At 41.3% G+C, this 13,779-nt stretch overlaps 1 protein-coding gene across 1 annotated transcript in view; it reads left to right on the plus strand.

Moving 5' to 3' along the window:
* The window catches only part of Col28a1 (collagen type XXVIII alpha 1 chain), a 164,635-nt gene that overhangs the window by 72,491 nt on the left and 78,365 nt on the right, over window positions 1-13,779 (plus strand). Inside the window, exons 19-23 of the mRNA XM_006986901.4 lie at window positions 576-647; window positions 1,339-1,407; window positions 4,646-4,717; window positions 9,822-9,890; window positions 10,911-10,979. Coding sequence (XP_006986963.1) covers window positions 576-647; window positions 1,339-1,407; window positions 4,646-4,717; window positions 9,822-9,890; window positions 10,911-10,979 — 351 coding nt within the window. The remainder of the gene's footprint in view (window positions 1-575; window positions 648-1,338; window positions 1,408-4,645; window positions 4,718-9,821; window positions 9,891-10,910; window positions 10,980-13,779) is intronic.

The following is a 13,779-nucleotide window of genomic DNA, read 5'->3' on the forward strand; positions in this document are numbered from 1 at the left end:
CGCTGTGCAGTTCCCTTTTGTAGCAGTTTCATAGAGCTGGTGTGACAATGCCATACACTGAGTCCTGAAAAACCGGAAATCTCATAATTCTGGAGTCTCTAAGTCTGAAATCAAGATATCTACAGCCGTGCTTTCAGCAAACTCTATAGGGAAGAATCCTTCCTGGCCCAGCTGCCACCGTGCCCGTCAGTCCTGGCACTCCTTGTCTGTGGCTGCACGCTCCTCTTCTGTGTTTGCCTCTGTTGTCTCAGGGGTTTCTGCTTGTTTTCACAGGGCCTTATCCTCTCTTTTATCATGACTCCAGTCACACTGAATTAGGACTCACCTTAATAACCTCGTCTTAACTTGGTTATTTCTATAAAGGCCCTATTTCCAACTAAGCTCACTCAACCCATGGCAAAAGAATCAAAAGTAGAGAGATCAGGTTACTTGCCCAAAGTTGTGAAGTTTAGTTGCTAATCACATTTCTTTGCCCAGAGGCTTTTCTCAGTATTGTAAGATATGTCCAAATACCACAAAATGGAGGTTCGCAGTAAGGACACTTCACTGAAATAAAATATCTGTTTATCCACCAGGGGGAGCCAGGTGCAGTGGGGCTCCCGGGACAGCCTGGAGTACCCGGGGAAGATGGAGCCTCTGGAAAGAAGGTGATCTTATCGTTTTCATAGTGTCAGTGTCTAAACTGTGGGACCACAGGAGCAGTTCGGTCTTCCAGGATCCGGGGTTAAACTACCCAGGGCAGACAGCATCTTTGAGAACAAACGTTCTTTTCATTGACCCCAGAAAGAGCCTGGTTCCATGGCTGTCGTGGTGCCCCACACACTCTTTGTCATGGCTGGTATTTTGGCCTTGGCACTTTGGCTTTCTTCAAAGAGTTCTAGAAACCACATCAGTTTAATATCAAACAAAAACACCTCTCTTCCTCCAAAAGAGAGAGTCTGTAGCTGCATCTAGGAAGTTAGGCTGTTGTAAAGATGCACTGAACTATTTTCTGTTGACCTCTGAAGCACTCGGTTTTCAACAAAACTACTGAAAAATAGCAGATGGCGAGGTGGAATGTCTTTCTTGTTGAAAACAAACAAAAAACAAGCCCAAAAAACCTACTCAACGTGAGTGAAGAGCCTAGGAAAGAGAGCTTAGGGCTTTGGAAATTGGGAGACCGGAGCTCTTTGTGGTATTTCAGCTGCTCTGGTTAAAGAGGAGTTTAATGTTAATTTAGTCATTGATAAGCTTCCACTTTAATTTTGAGATGATAACGAAGGTCTGGCGTGTTTTGTGGGTGGGTTCTGCGTCCTGTGCTCCAGGAACCAGCTGAGGCATTTGTGTCCTTTCCTCCAGGGAGAAGCTGGGCTTCCAGGAACAAGAGGTCCAGAAGGACTGCCTGGGAGAGGACAGCCTGGCCCCAAGGTATGCAAATGACGGCTCCTCTGCAGGAAGCAGCTGTGTGTTCCAGTCCCCAGTCTGCAGAGCCAATTTAGGAGCATCTGCCTTTCATTCTTGCTATGTCAAACATGTTTACATCTTGCTTAAAATTATGGACACTGTCTTGTGAGCTTTTAGAAGAAGGCAAGTGTATATTATGTGTCTTTATTTTCCCACATCCATCTTAAGACCTAGCATAGAAAAGAATTCAACACATGTTTTCTCAATAAACGGTTAACTGATATTTAAAGAAAACATGGGAAGGAAAAGAATTCTCAAGATACAATGTTAGAATTAGAAAGTACATAAAGTTTATCCAAAAATTTATAGGCTTTCACATAATAGTAAGGCATATCACCTCATTGTCAATTTAGGGGATGGGGTTTGTAGCTTAGTAAGAGAATGTGCTTAGCATAGACAAGGCCATGGGTTAGATTCTTAATAAGTAAATAAAATGGCCATTTCACTTTACTCCTTCTAGAAATACCACTTGAATAACATGGGTCTTTTTTTTTTTTATTATTATTTGAGACAGGGTTTCTTTGTAGTTGGTTGTTTTTACTCTTTACCCTTTGCGGGGACCACCATCCATCTCCCAAATAAATACACGTGGAGACTTATTCTTACTTATAAATGCCAGGCCTTAGCTTGGCTTATTTCTAGCCAGCTTTTCTTAACTTAAATTATCCCATCTACTTTTTGTCTCTGGGCTTTTACCTTTCTGTATTTCTGTATATTTTTTCCTTGCTTCTTATTCTGTGTCTGGCTGGGTGGCTGGGTAGCTGGACCCTGATGTCCTCCTCCTTTTCTTAGTCCTAGATCTCTCTTCCTAGATTTCTCCTCATATTTATTCTCTTTGCCTGGTGCCCCACTTACCCTTTCTCCTGCTTTGCTATTGGCTGTTCAGCTCTTTTTTAAACCAATCAGATGTTTTAGACAGGCAAAGTAGCACAGCTTCCCAGAGTTAACAAATGCAACATAAAAGAATGCAGCACGTCTTTGCATCATTAAACAAATGTTCCACAGATGAGAAGATATAAATTCACTCATAGAATGAGACCTTTAGCAAAATAAAATCCCATCTCTAAGGGAGCAGAATTCCTATAGTTTTTATGCAGAGTTGTCAATCACACTACATACATATTAGTATTCCATTTATAATTCTATTGAAATACTGATATCCAAATTAATCAGCCTTATAAAAGTATTAACTAAAATCAAACCCTTAGTCTTAATGTGGAAAACTGAAATTTAAATATATTTGTACAATTTCAATCACTTGAACCTATCCACTTTTCTTCAAACAAAGAGACACAAACATTTTTTTAAAACATCATGTAAAATATATGTTTAGAAATACTGGCTTATTAATAATCAGAAGTGAGGCTATGACAAAGGGTAGTGTCTCTGAGAAGGATCTGAAGTTTAGGTTATGAGATGGATGGAGAAGGTCCCTAGAACAGCGAGAGCACATGAATAGTGAATGTGGGAAACCAAAGAGAATGGCCATCAAAGCAGGGCCAAAGGTACCAAAACACATGATCACCAAGGAGAACACAGCACAAATAATAGCTGGAACATAGGATGCAGCCCAGGCTATCCCTGGGCAGCACTGGTGCTTCATGACATGTGGCTGTGTTTTCTCTGGTCCTGCCCAGCCCCGCGGACCTTGCAGCCCCTTATAAAATAATCACTCAGAAGCTTATAGTAATTAAAACTTCTTGGCCATTAGCTCAGGCCTACAACTGACTAGCTCTTACATTTAAATTCAGCCAATTTTTGTTAATCTATATGTTGCCACATGTTCTGTGCTTTACCTGAGTGTCATTGCATGCTGCTTCCTGGGCGGCAGGCTGGCATCTTCTAACTCAGTCTTCCTCTTCCCGGAATTCTCCTTGCCTGCTTATCCCACCTATACTCTGCCTGGCTACTGGCCAATCATTATTTTATTTATCAACCAATCAGAGCAATGCATATTCACGGCATGCAGAGCATCCCACAGCAGCTGTGCACCTATTGTTGTGTTCTGAGGTGATTAGGTCAGTAAGTTGAAGTTGGTGGTAAATGAAAGAAATTAAGTAGCTGTGCCTTTCTTCCCTGCATCGATCATGATGGAGAAGTGCCGTTTGAGTGTGTCCATTACTTGTGTCACTGCTCTCTATCCCTGTGTACTCTACAGGGTTAATTGCACCATTGTGGTTTCAATTGGAGGCTCTGTCTTTTCAGTAGAGCATCCTTTTGTTGATGCCTTGGTACATGATTCATTGGTTTTCAAGGTGTAGTCTCTAGATCAGCTGGGTCTGCATCACCAAGGAATATCTGACATGGAAATTATTAGGTCCTTGTGGAGACTGACTAAATCAGAAACTCTCTGGACATCAGATCTAGAAATCTGTGCTCTCCCAAGCACTCTGGGTGATGATGATGCTTGTTTGAAGACTGTGGCTCCACCAGATGTACCAGCAATGTGCCCCACTGGGTGTACCAGCAATGTGCTCTAGAGGGTTTACCAGCAATGTGCCCCACTGGGTGTACCAGCAATGTGCTCTAGAGGGTTTACCAGTAATGTGCCAGTGACCTCAGCCACAAACCCAAGGAGAGAGTCCTTCACTGACGTGAACCAACATCTGGATATAATGCCTCACAGTAGAGCCTCATTGAGAGAGAGTGCCCTAATGCTGAGAGCTTCAGGGGAAGGTAGCACAATTCTTTCTGGTTGTAGGAACACTGCTGAGCAGAGCCATGCCGAGGAGCTGTGGGAGGCGGTTTCCGGCTCTGCTCCAGGTTACTGCTTGAGTATCTTCTTACCCACAAAATTATTGGCCTTCTTATGTAGAATGAACTAGACTCCCCACTGAGGAAGAAATGGAGCCTTGATTTGAAAAATGTCTCTTTTAATGTTTTGAAACTGAAATAGCATGAACATTGAAATATCGAATGTATCAGAACCATCTGTGCACAGACTGGTGGTACAGAAGACTTGTAAATTCAAACAAAAGTTCTCTGCCATTCAGAACTTAAAAATATCAAAACATTTTGAGTAAATGACAAAGACTGGGCAGGATTCTGAAGAGCCTTGACAAACCTTGGATGGCCAGGTTGTGTTCAGGTGGGATCACCTGGGAGCTGATGTTTGCTGAGAGCCTGGCTCTGATGTGGGTGCTGTGTGGCTGTAAGATCATGTGCTAACACAACCTCTACATCTTTGCAATTATTCTGTCAGGGTGATGAAGGAAAGAAAGGGAGCAAAGGAAATCAAGGACAGAGGGGCTTTCCAGGACCCGAGGGGTCAAAGGTATGTTTCTTATGTTTTCATATGTGCTTTGAGGAGATTGCAACTGTGTCTGGTTTTAATAGAGTATTAAATTTCCACTTCAAATTTGATTACTTGTTTCCTTCCCAACAAATACACTACAAAAACCCCCAAAGGAAAATGTCTTTGGAAAACTTTCTCTTTCCAGACCATAATAGAATGGAATAAAGAGCTCTTACAAAGTATATAATCATTTGTGCTTCTTGGGGAGAATCTGACTGCCAGTCATCTCTAGTAATTACGTAAAGGTAGGGACATAGCACATCCTGCTCCTAGCATCTTCTTTTACTAAGCTACAATGAGTCCATCATTGATTGACAGGTAGCCTCCATGATGCTGACGCTGAAGAGTGGCTTCCAAAGCCAGTCCCATCCTGCTCTGCTTTGAGCCATCTGAGCCAATTGCTCATATAGTTGGAGAATGTGATCTATTTCACAGAGCAATCATGACAATAGAGAGTTTAAGAGATGACACTCAGCACAGTCTTCGGCACTCAGTAAACGCTTGATGCAGGAGTTATTCAGAAAGAGGGAAAAAAATCAGTTCTGTGAAATGGAAAATAAGAGTCTGTGACCTGAATTGTGCAGAGCAGGGTGCTAAGGGGGAAGTGGAGTGTGAGGCAAGAAGAAGAAGTAGTATCCTGACTTAGTAAAAGCTTACTGCAGTTGATGTCAGAACACTGCTACAACAATCCTAAGAGTTCATGTCTCCAGGGAGATATAAGTTGTCTTAGTTAGGGTTTCTGTTGCTGTGAAGAGATACCATGACCACAGCAACTCTTATAAAGGAAAAACATTTAATTGGGGTGGCTTACAGTTCCAGAGGTTACCATTATCATCATGGTGCAATATGGTGGTGTTCAGGCAGACATGGTGCTGGAGCAGGAGCCGAGAGTCCTATATCTTTACCTGTAGGCAACAGGAAGTGGTCTGAGATCCTGGGCATGGCTTGAGCGTGTATGAGACCTCAAAGCCCACCCCAACAATGGCACACTTCCTCTAACAAGGCCACACCTACTTTAACAACGTTACATTTCTAATAGTGCCACTCCCTATAAGCTTATGAGGGTCAATTACATTCAAACTATCAGAAAAGAGGTAAGAATATTTAATGATCCCTTTGTAAGAAAGCAAGTTTATTTTAAAGTTTTTAAATTAGATCTATTCATTTTATTTTAGGTGCTTACATTTTGCCTGCATGTATGAATATGTACCATGTACATGACTGGTGCCCTTGGAGGTCAGACAAGTGAACCTGATCGCTTGGAACTGGAGTTAGGGATGGTTGTCAACCATCAAGTGAATGCTGGAAATAGAACCCAGGCCTTTGGCAAGAGCTACAAGTGCTCTTAAGTGCAGCTCCATCTCTCTAGTCTCAAGAAAGCAAGTTCTGAAAACTGGTGTTGACAAGATGTGAGCGCTACAAAAGAGGGTTGCCTGTAGAGCTGTGACTGGTCATAGCCCTTAGGACCTGTGGGTCACAACCCCTTTGGGGTCGCATATCATATATCCTGCACTTTAGATATTATCATTCATAACAGTAGCAAAATTACAGTTTTGAAGTAGCAATGAAATAATTTTACAATTGGGGGTCACCACAACATGAGAAACTGTACAAAGGGGTCAAAGATGAGTACCTCTCAGTATTGTGGGGGAAATTGTTAGAAATCCAGGTTTCTTGGTCTTGCCTCCAGAGTCTCTGAGATCTAGATTTAGTAAATTCTTGGGGACACACCCAGGGACCCATGTTTTTTCAAGGGCCGCAGGTAGTTCAGGAAACACATTATAAGAAATTGTCACTATGAAAGTAATGTATTTTATAAACATTAACAATAAGGTATTACTTTTTATGTTTTAGCTAATCTTATTCAAAGTAAACCTGGCATTTTAATAGAGAATTTTTTTTAAAGATGAAGAAAAATTGCCATATTTTAGAAGTAATAAATCTAGAAACATAATTTTTGTCCTAACCCTGGTTTTAGTGAAATTTTATTTATTTATGTATTTGCGTGTATGCATGTGCCATGGTGTGTGTGTGTGTGTGTGTGAGTGTGTGTGTGTGTGTGTGTGAGTGAGTATGTGTGTGTGTGTGAGTATGTGTGAGTGAGTATGTGTGTGTGTGAGTATGTGTGTGTGTGAGTGAGTATGTGTGTGTGTGAGTATGTGTGTGTGTGTGAGTATGTGTGTATGAGTGAGTATGTGTGTGTGTATGTGTGTGTGTGTGTGAGTGAGTATGTGTGTGTGTGAGTGAGTATGTGTGTGTGTATGTGTGTGTGTGTGAGTGAGTATGTGTTTGTGAGTATGTGTGTGTGTGTGAGTATGTGTGTGTGTGAGTATGTGTGTGTGTGAGTGAGTATGTGTGTGTGTGAGTATGTGTGTGTGTGTGAGTATGTGTGTATGAGTGAGTATGTGTGTGTGTATGTGTGTGTGTGTGTGAGTGAGTATGTGTGTGTGTGAGTGAGTATGTGTGTGTGTATGTGTGTGTGTGTGAGTGAGTATGTGTTTGTGAGTATGTGTGTGTGTGTGAGTATGTGTGTGTGTGAGTATGTGTGTGTGTGAGTGAGTATGTGTGTGTGTGAGTATGTGTGTGTGTGTGAGTATGTGTGTATGAGTGAGTATGTGTGTGTGTATGTGTGTGTGTGTGTGAGTGAGTATGTGTGTGTGTGAGTGAGTATGTGTGTGTGTATGTGTGTGTGTGTGAGTGAGTATGTGTTTGTGAGTATGTGTGTGTGTGTGAGTATGTGTGTGTGTGAGTATGTGTGTGTGTGTGAGTGAGTATGTGTGTGTGTGTGTGTGTGTGTGTGTGTGTGTGTGTGTATGCAAGTCAGAGGACAACTTGTTGGAGTTAGTTGTCTCCTTCATCATGTGGATTACAGAGATTGATTTCAGATCGTCAAGCATGGCAGCCAATGCCTTTACCTGCTGAGTCAGTTACTTGTCTTTGTGAAAAATTTTAACTGACTAATGTTTTGTTCCTTTGTCAGAGGATTGGATGTGGGTTTATCTGTTGCCAGATCATGACTCATGTGTCATACGCCATCACCCACAGGTTTGGATTTAAGGATGAGCACCCACATGCTGTGACATAAGCAGGTTCCAGCAGACTGTGTGCTCAGTTAGTAGGCTGTACTGTGGAGAATCCCCATAGCAGAGGCCTCAGCTGGGAAGATGAACACGGCCCCTCATCAGTGGATGCTTTAATAGTGTTCCTCCTGGAAGAATTGGATAGTCCAGTGCACAGTTCATGCTATTGAGTTTTAAGAACACCTACATTGGACAAAGGAGGAATTAGTCATTGAACTAAGATCCTAGAAGCCAATTGAGGCTTAACATAGAAATAGTTCAATCTCTGAGTCAGGCCTCCCTCTTTTTTTTTCCCCCCTTTTAAAGGGCCAGGTAAAACATAGTTCAGTTTTGTCTGCCAAGAAGCAAAATTGAGACTGTTGTGTAGGCACTTATATTACAACTACTTGAAAATACAAAAACTAGTCTTTGCCCAAGGCCATTCAAAACCCGGGTCCAGCTGGCTTTGATCCAGAGGTTGCCATTTCCCTGTCCTCTATCTAGAACATTAGTTTCTAAATGTCTCTGATTATAAACACCTGCCAGTAAAATTTTGATCACATTCCAAATAATTTGTTCATTTTTTGTTATAATTTTTAATGTATAAACTATTTTGCAATATATGTTTGGAACTTTATATAAAGATGTAAAAATATTATACATTTATGTATGAAAATGAAAATATATCTTAGTTGGGGTTTCTATTGCTATGAAGTGACACCATGACCATGGCAGCTTTTTTTTTTTTAAGGTTTACTTGTTTATTTAAAGTTTTTTTTTTCATTTTACATACCAGACCATGGCAACTCTTATACTATTTATATTAAGGAAAATATTAAATTGAGGTGGCAGCTTATAGTTCAAAGGTTCAGTCCATTATCATCATGGTGGGATGCATGGTGGCATGCAGGCAGACATGGTGCTGGCTACATTTTGATCAGAAGGCAACAGTAAGTGGACTGAGTGTCACACTGAGCAAAGCTTGAGTGAAAGAAACCTCAACACTTGTCTCCACAGTGACACGCTTCCTCCAACAGAGCCACACCTACTTCAACAAAGCCACACCTCCTAATAGTATCACTTCCTTTGGGTCCATTTTCTTTCAAACCACCACAATATATAAAGTTACGATTTTTTTTTCTGTCTCAGGGAATCAATCATTTTGAACCTTGCGATGTGCAATGACAAGTATTTGTGAACAGGGTCTTTCAAACTGTGTTAATAACACGGTGTTAGAATCCTTGGAGCTGTTTATAAAAATTCACACTCCTGGGCCCCATCCTTCAGATCTATGGAGTCTGGATTTATGGGCTTGGAACTGAGCACTGCATCTTTGCCAAACTCTATCTGTGCAATAGCCTTTGAGGAACACTGGTCTAGATTCAGAGGAGACACAGGGATTACCGATTGTTCCTCAAATCTTTGGGACTTAATATTAAATAAAATGGAGGCAGAAGAAGAGATAGAGCAGAGGCAGGAAGTCAGAAAAGAGCAAGAGAGAGAAAGATGTTTTAATTTTCCTTTTCAATTTTGAAATAAAATATATAAAATCTGTTTCAGAAAAAGGGTTTGTACAATGGAATACTGACACAACATGGGCCATGACAATAAAAGCAACAAAGGAAAAAGGATTATAAATTAGCCGAGTACTGTAGAACTTATGCTGAAGACTATTTCTATAATTGAATACAAGATTTTTCTCTGAGCTTCTTGGCGTGCAATATAAAACACAGGCACCACAGATTGCTTCATCTTTATTGGCCAGTAAAAAGCTACACAAGAGATAAAACATTCCTACTATTCAGGACTTAATTGAACACATTTATTTAAAGGCACTGAGAACTTACAGGGTAATAACTTCAGCAGTGGTTTGCAAAGGATGTTCCAATCATTTTCATATTCACACTTACAGAGACAGGGGTTTGAATATTCTGAAATATACAGACATTTGTTTTCTTTTCTTACTATAATTACTGCATATGTTTTCTCGGCTTGAAATATAACAGCTATTCTTGTTTTCTCAGGGAGAGCCAGGCATTATGGGCCCTTTTGGAATGCCTGGAGCATCAATTCCTGGACCAGCTGGACCAAAGGTATACATTCTTGTGACTCTTTCAAGTTGGAGGGAAAATACATACATGTTTTCATGTCAGTGATGATGGTTCTAGTGAACTAGAAGTTTAGTTTGATCCCCAAGTAACACAGAGATAAACAGACTAAAAGCCGGACTTCTCACCCTCATGCTAAGCTTGCCATGTTTTTCTGTGTTCCCTCTGTCAACCCCTAAGCTGTGGTGAGACTTTATTTGTGCTGAAATGTGGTGATATTTTATTTGTATATAAATAAATAAATTTTGCCTGGAGATCAGAGGAAATAGCAAGCCATTTTAAGTAAACACAAAAGTCAGGCAGTGGTAGCACACGCCCTTAATCCAATCACTTGGCAGGCAGGGTCTCTGAGTCTTCAAGGCCATACTAAGAAACAGAGCCAAGGATGGTGACATGAGCCTTTAATCCCAGTACCAACCATAGAGCCCTGGAGGTCTGTACAGAAAGGCAGTGACAAGAAGTGAGGTAGCTGGGCTAAGAGCCAATGAGAGGGCAGAACAGCAAGGCAATAAAGGCATGGGTAGATAGGAAGTAGTTCACTTTGGAAGCTGTGGCGTGGTGAGACAAGGTTAGCTGGCAGCTACTCCTATTTCCCTGATCTCTAAGACTTTCACCCCTATATTTGGCTCTGTGTTTTTTATTTAATTAGACTGCTTAGAAATTCGTCTACACCAAGCCTCAACACAAATAAGAATGTTGTTGCATTTACAACAACAGATTTACTAAAATCTACAATTGTAAAATCTGGAAGAAAAGATGCACTCAGTTTTAAAAGAATTCCTAGGCATTCTTACATCTAAATATTGGATTTAGTAGATTGTCCCAGATACCTATAGAAATCTTTACTGACCAGTTTGTTAACTCTTCATTTGAGTTTTTCAAATTTTTCCAAAGGATGAGATGGATAGATTAAGCTCTTTACACATGGGCAATATATTTTCACAATGCACATCGATGGTTCCTCATATAACCTAGAGCCTTGCCAATGTTATTTGAAATGGACAGGGAGATCGAGGAGGACCTGGGATGCCTGGTCTGAAAGGAGAACCTGGACTTTCTGTTCGAGGACCAAAGGTATGCATTTCTTGTCTGTCTGTCTGTTTTTTATGCTCCCTTTCTGTGTGTGAGAAGGTAGACTTATAGGGGGTATGTAACTAGGCGACTGAGTACTTGCTTAGCATGCACAAGGTCCTTTGTTTGATCCCTGCACTGCAAAAGAAAAGAAATAGAGCAGCAAGGGGGTATGAGGAAAAAGAGGAGGAGGAGGGAGAAGAAGAATGGAAGAAAGGGGAGGAGGAGCAGCAAGAAGAGGACTTGATCACTAACATGTTAGCTAGCTTTCTGCCACCATGATGAAATATATGTATCATCAATTTGTAAGTTTATTTTGGCCTATGATTTTCAGTTTGTGGACATCTGTTCATTTTGCTTGAGGTCTGTAGCATCTCAGTACATCAAGGTGGGAATATGTGATAGAAGATTCCTGCTCAGCTCATGGCAGTCAGTGAGCTAAAAGAAATAGGAAAGGACTGTGGTCCCAATATCCTTTTCAAGGAAATGCTCCCTATGACCTAATTTCTGCCAACTAGACCTGAACCCCTAAGGGTTCTACCATTTTCTAGTAGGGCCACAGGCTGAGGACCAACCTTTGAACACATAGACCTTTGGGGGATGTTCAAGATCCAAACTATCCCATTTAAGAAGCTGATCATTTACTTGTAAAGTCTCTCTATTGATGAAATAAATGTAAAGAGGCCATGTCCTTTGGGGGAAAAAGAAAAGGAATAAGCAACAGTTTTACTTTCCGCATATTTAGGGAACACTAGCTCTCATGGTTGAGTGTTAGTTGACTTAGTCATTGTTAGAAAATGCTCTTTTCATGTCACCAGAGTCACAACTGCTCTGGTTTGCCCAAGACTGAGGGTTCCTGTCATATAAAGCTTTAGGAATAAGTTTTTTAAAAAACAACCTCAGCCAGGTTGTTCATCCTGCTCCTAGGACCCTGGCTATGTAGCTGACTCAAGGAAGAATGTGAAATTTCCCACATGAAACTATAGATGGGATTTAACTCAGTGGTAGAGCACTTGCCTAGCTCTGGGTTTGGTCCTCAGCTCTAAAAAAAAAAAAAAAAGAAAGAAAGAAACTGTAGATGTTATCTTGTTTAGTTATGTGCCGGTGTGTGTGTGTGTGTGTGTGTGTGTGTGTGTGTGTGTGTGTGTGTGTGTGTGTGTGTGTTGGTGGGGGGGGGTTCATGTTGCTTTGGTAACTGGTTGTTCGTACTTCATGCTTTATGCTGTTTATCTGTCCTCACTCTTGCCTCACTTGCTATCTGCTGAAGATTATTGGGCATCACAGATGATGGTACTTAGAGATACTTGCCTCTTCAGCCACTTTCTCCCCTTTTGGGCTCTCGTGGTGTTCTTAATGCCCATTCATTCCAATACGGTCATTTTCACATTTCTCAGGGTCATACACTCTTTTGAATGTCTGATGGAAGGTTGGCACATTAGTTCAATTTTACATGCTACTTCAGGAGAACTCTTGCCCTGCCCTAATACCCATTTCAAAATACCACACTTCAATTTTTGTGCTGATTTCTGTTGAATGAGAGATAGGTCAAAATGAATTGCTCTGAACAACATTTTCTTGAATCAAATGGAGAAAGGCAAAAATGGCAAAATTCTATTTATAAAAGTATTGTAAAATGTCCTAAATAAAAATCTGTCCCTAGAGCCGGGCGGTGGTGGCGCACGCCTTTAATCCCAGCACTTGGGAGGCAGAGGCAGGTGGATCTCTGTGAGTTCGAGGCCAGCCTGGGCTACCAAGTGAGTTCCAGGAAAGGTGCAAAGCTACACAGAGAAACACTGTCTCGAAAAACCAAAAAAAAAAAAATCTGTCCCTAGTCTTGACCCAAGACACTTCCCGATTCATTGCCTTGCTGTGACCAAATATCTGAGAAGAAGCAATTTAAGGTAGGGAAGGTTCAGTTTGGTTCAGGGTGAAGGAGGCAGAGTCCATCATGGTGGGGAAATCACAGTGGCAGGAATTTGCTCATATCTTGTCCCATCAGGAAGTAGAGAAAGGAGAATGCTGGTGGTCATGTAGCCTTTTCCTGTCCCCATTTTTATTAAGTCCAGACCCCAGTTGATGAGATAGTGCCAATCCACATGCAGAATGGATCATTCCTCCTTAGGCAAACTCTTTGGAAACTCCCTCAAAGACAAATGCATAAGCCTATCTCCCAGATAATTCCAAATCTCGTCAAATTGGCAATGAGGGGTACCTATCACACTTACAGTTAGGTTGGAAGTAACAGTTACTGCGGCTTCCACAGGAGAGCAGACAAAGACCTGTGGGGAGAAAATGTATATAATGTGCGTTCTGGACCCCTCCTCTGTGCTGAGCACCAGTGGCTAATTGCTTTCAGCTGTTGGTAATATAGCATTGGCTTAGAGAACAGAAATAAAAACCCAAGGTAAAACTGGATTCTTTTTCTTTTAAGCATAACCAGGGGGCAGTTACTGTTTTATTGATTTGTTTGTTTTGTTGGCTTTCTCCTTGTATTATAGCATGGTCAGAGATGGAGTCTTATTTGGGAAAAAGTCTCATACAGGAATGGCCAGAGTTATGTCAATTGGAGCCGGAATGGCTGAGCAAGCTGATTCTGTTAGTGACCAGTTTCTGGTTAGGGATGTACCAAAATTCCCCTCACCTTCATCTTGCTCCCTTTTACACTCCAGCGTTAAGAGATCACCTTGAGTTTGTGCTGGTGACAAATAGTGTACTCTGTTTTTGTAAGTGGCCAAATAGTCTCTAATGGTGATCCTTTTTGAGGCTAACCACATAAAACCGGACTCTTGGGATTGACAAGGAA

Source organism: Peromyscus maniculatus, chromosome 3 (genome assembly GCF_049852395.1).
Source record: "Peromyscus maniculatus bairdii isolate BWxNUB_F1_BW_parent chromosome 3, HU_Pman_BW_mat_3.1, whole genome shotgun sequence".
NCBI classification, from domain to species: Eukaryota; Metazoa; Chordata; class Mammalia; order Rodentia; family Cricetidae; genus Peromyscus; species Peromyscus maniculatus.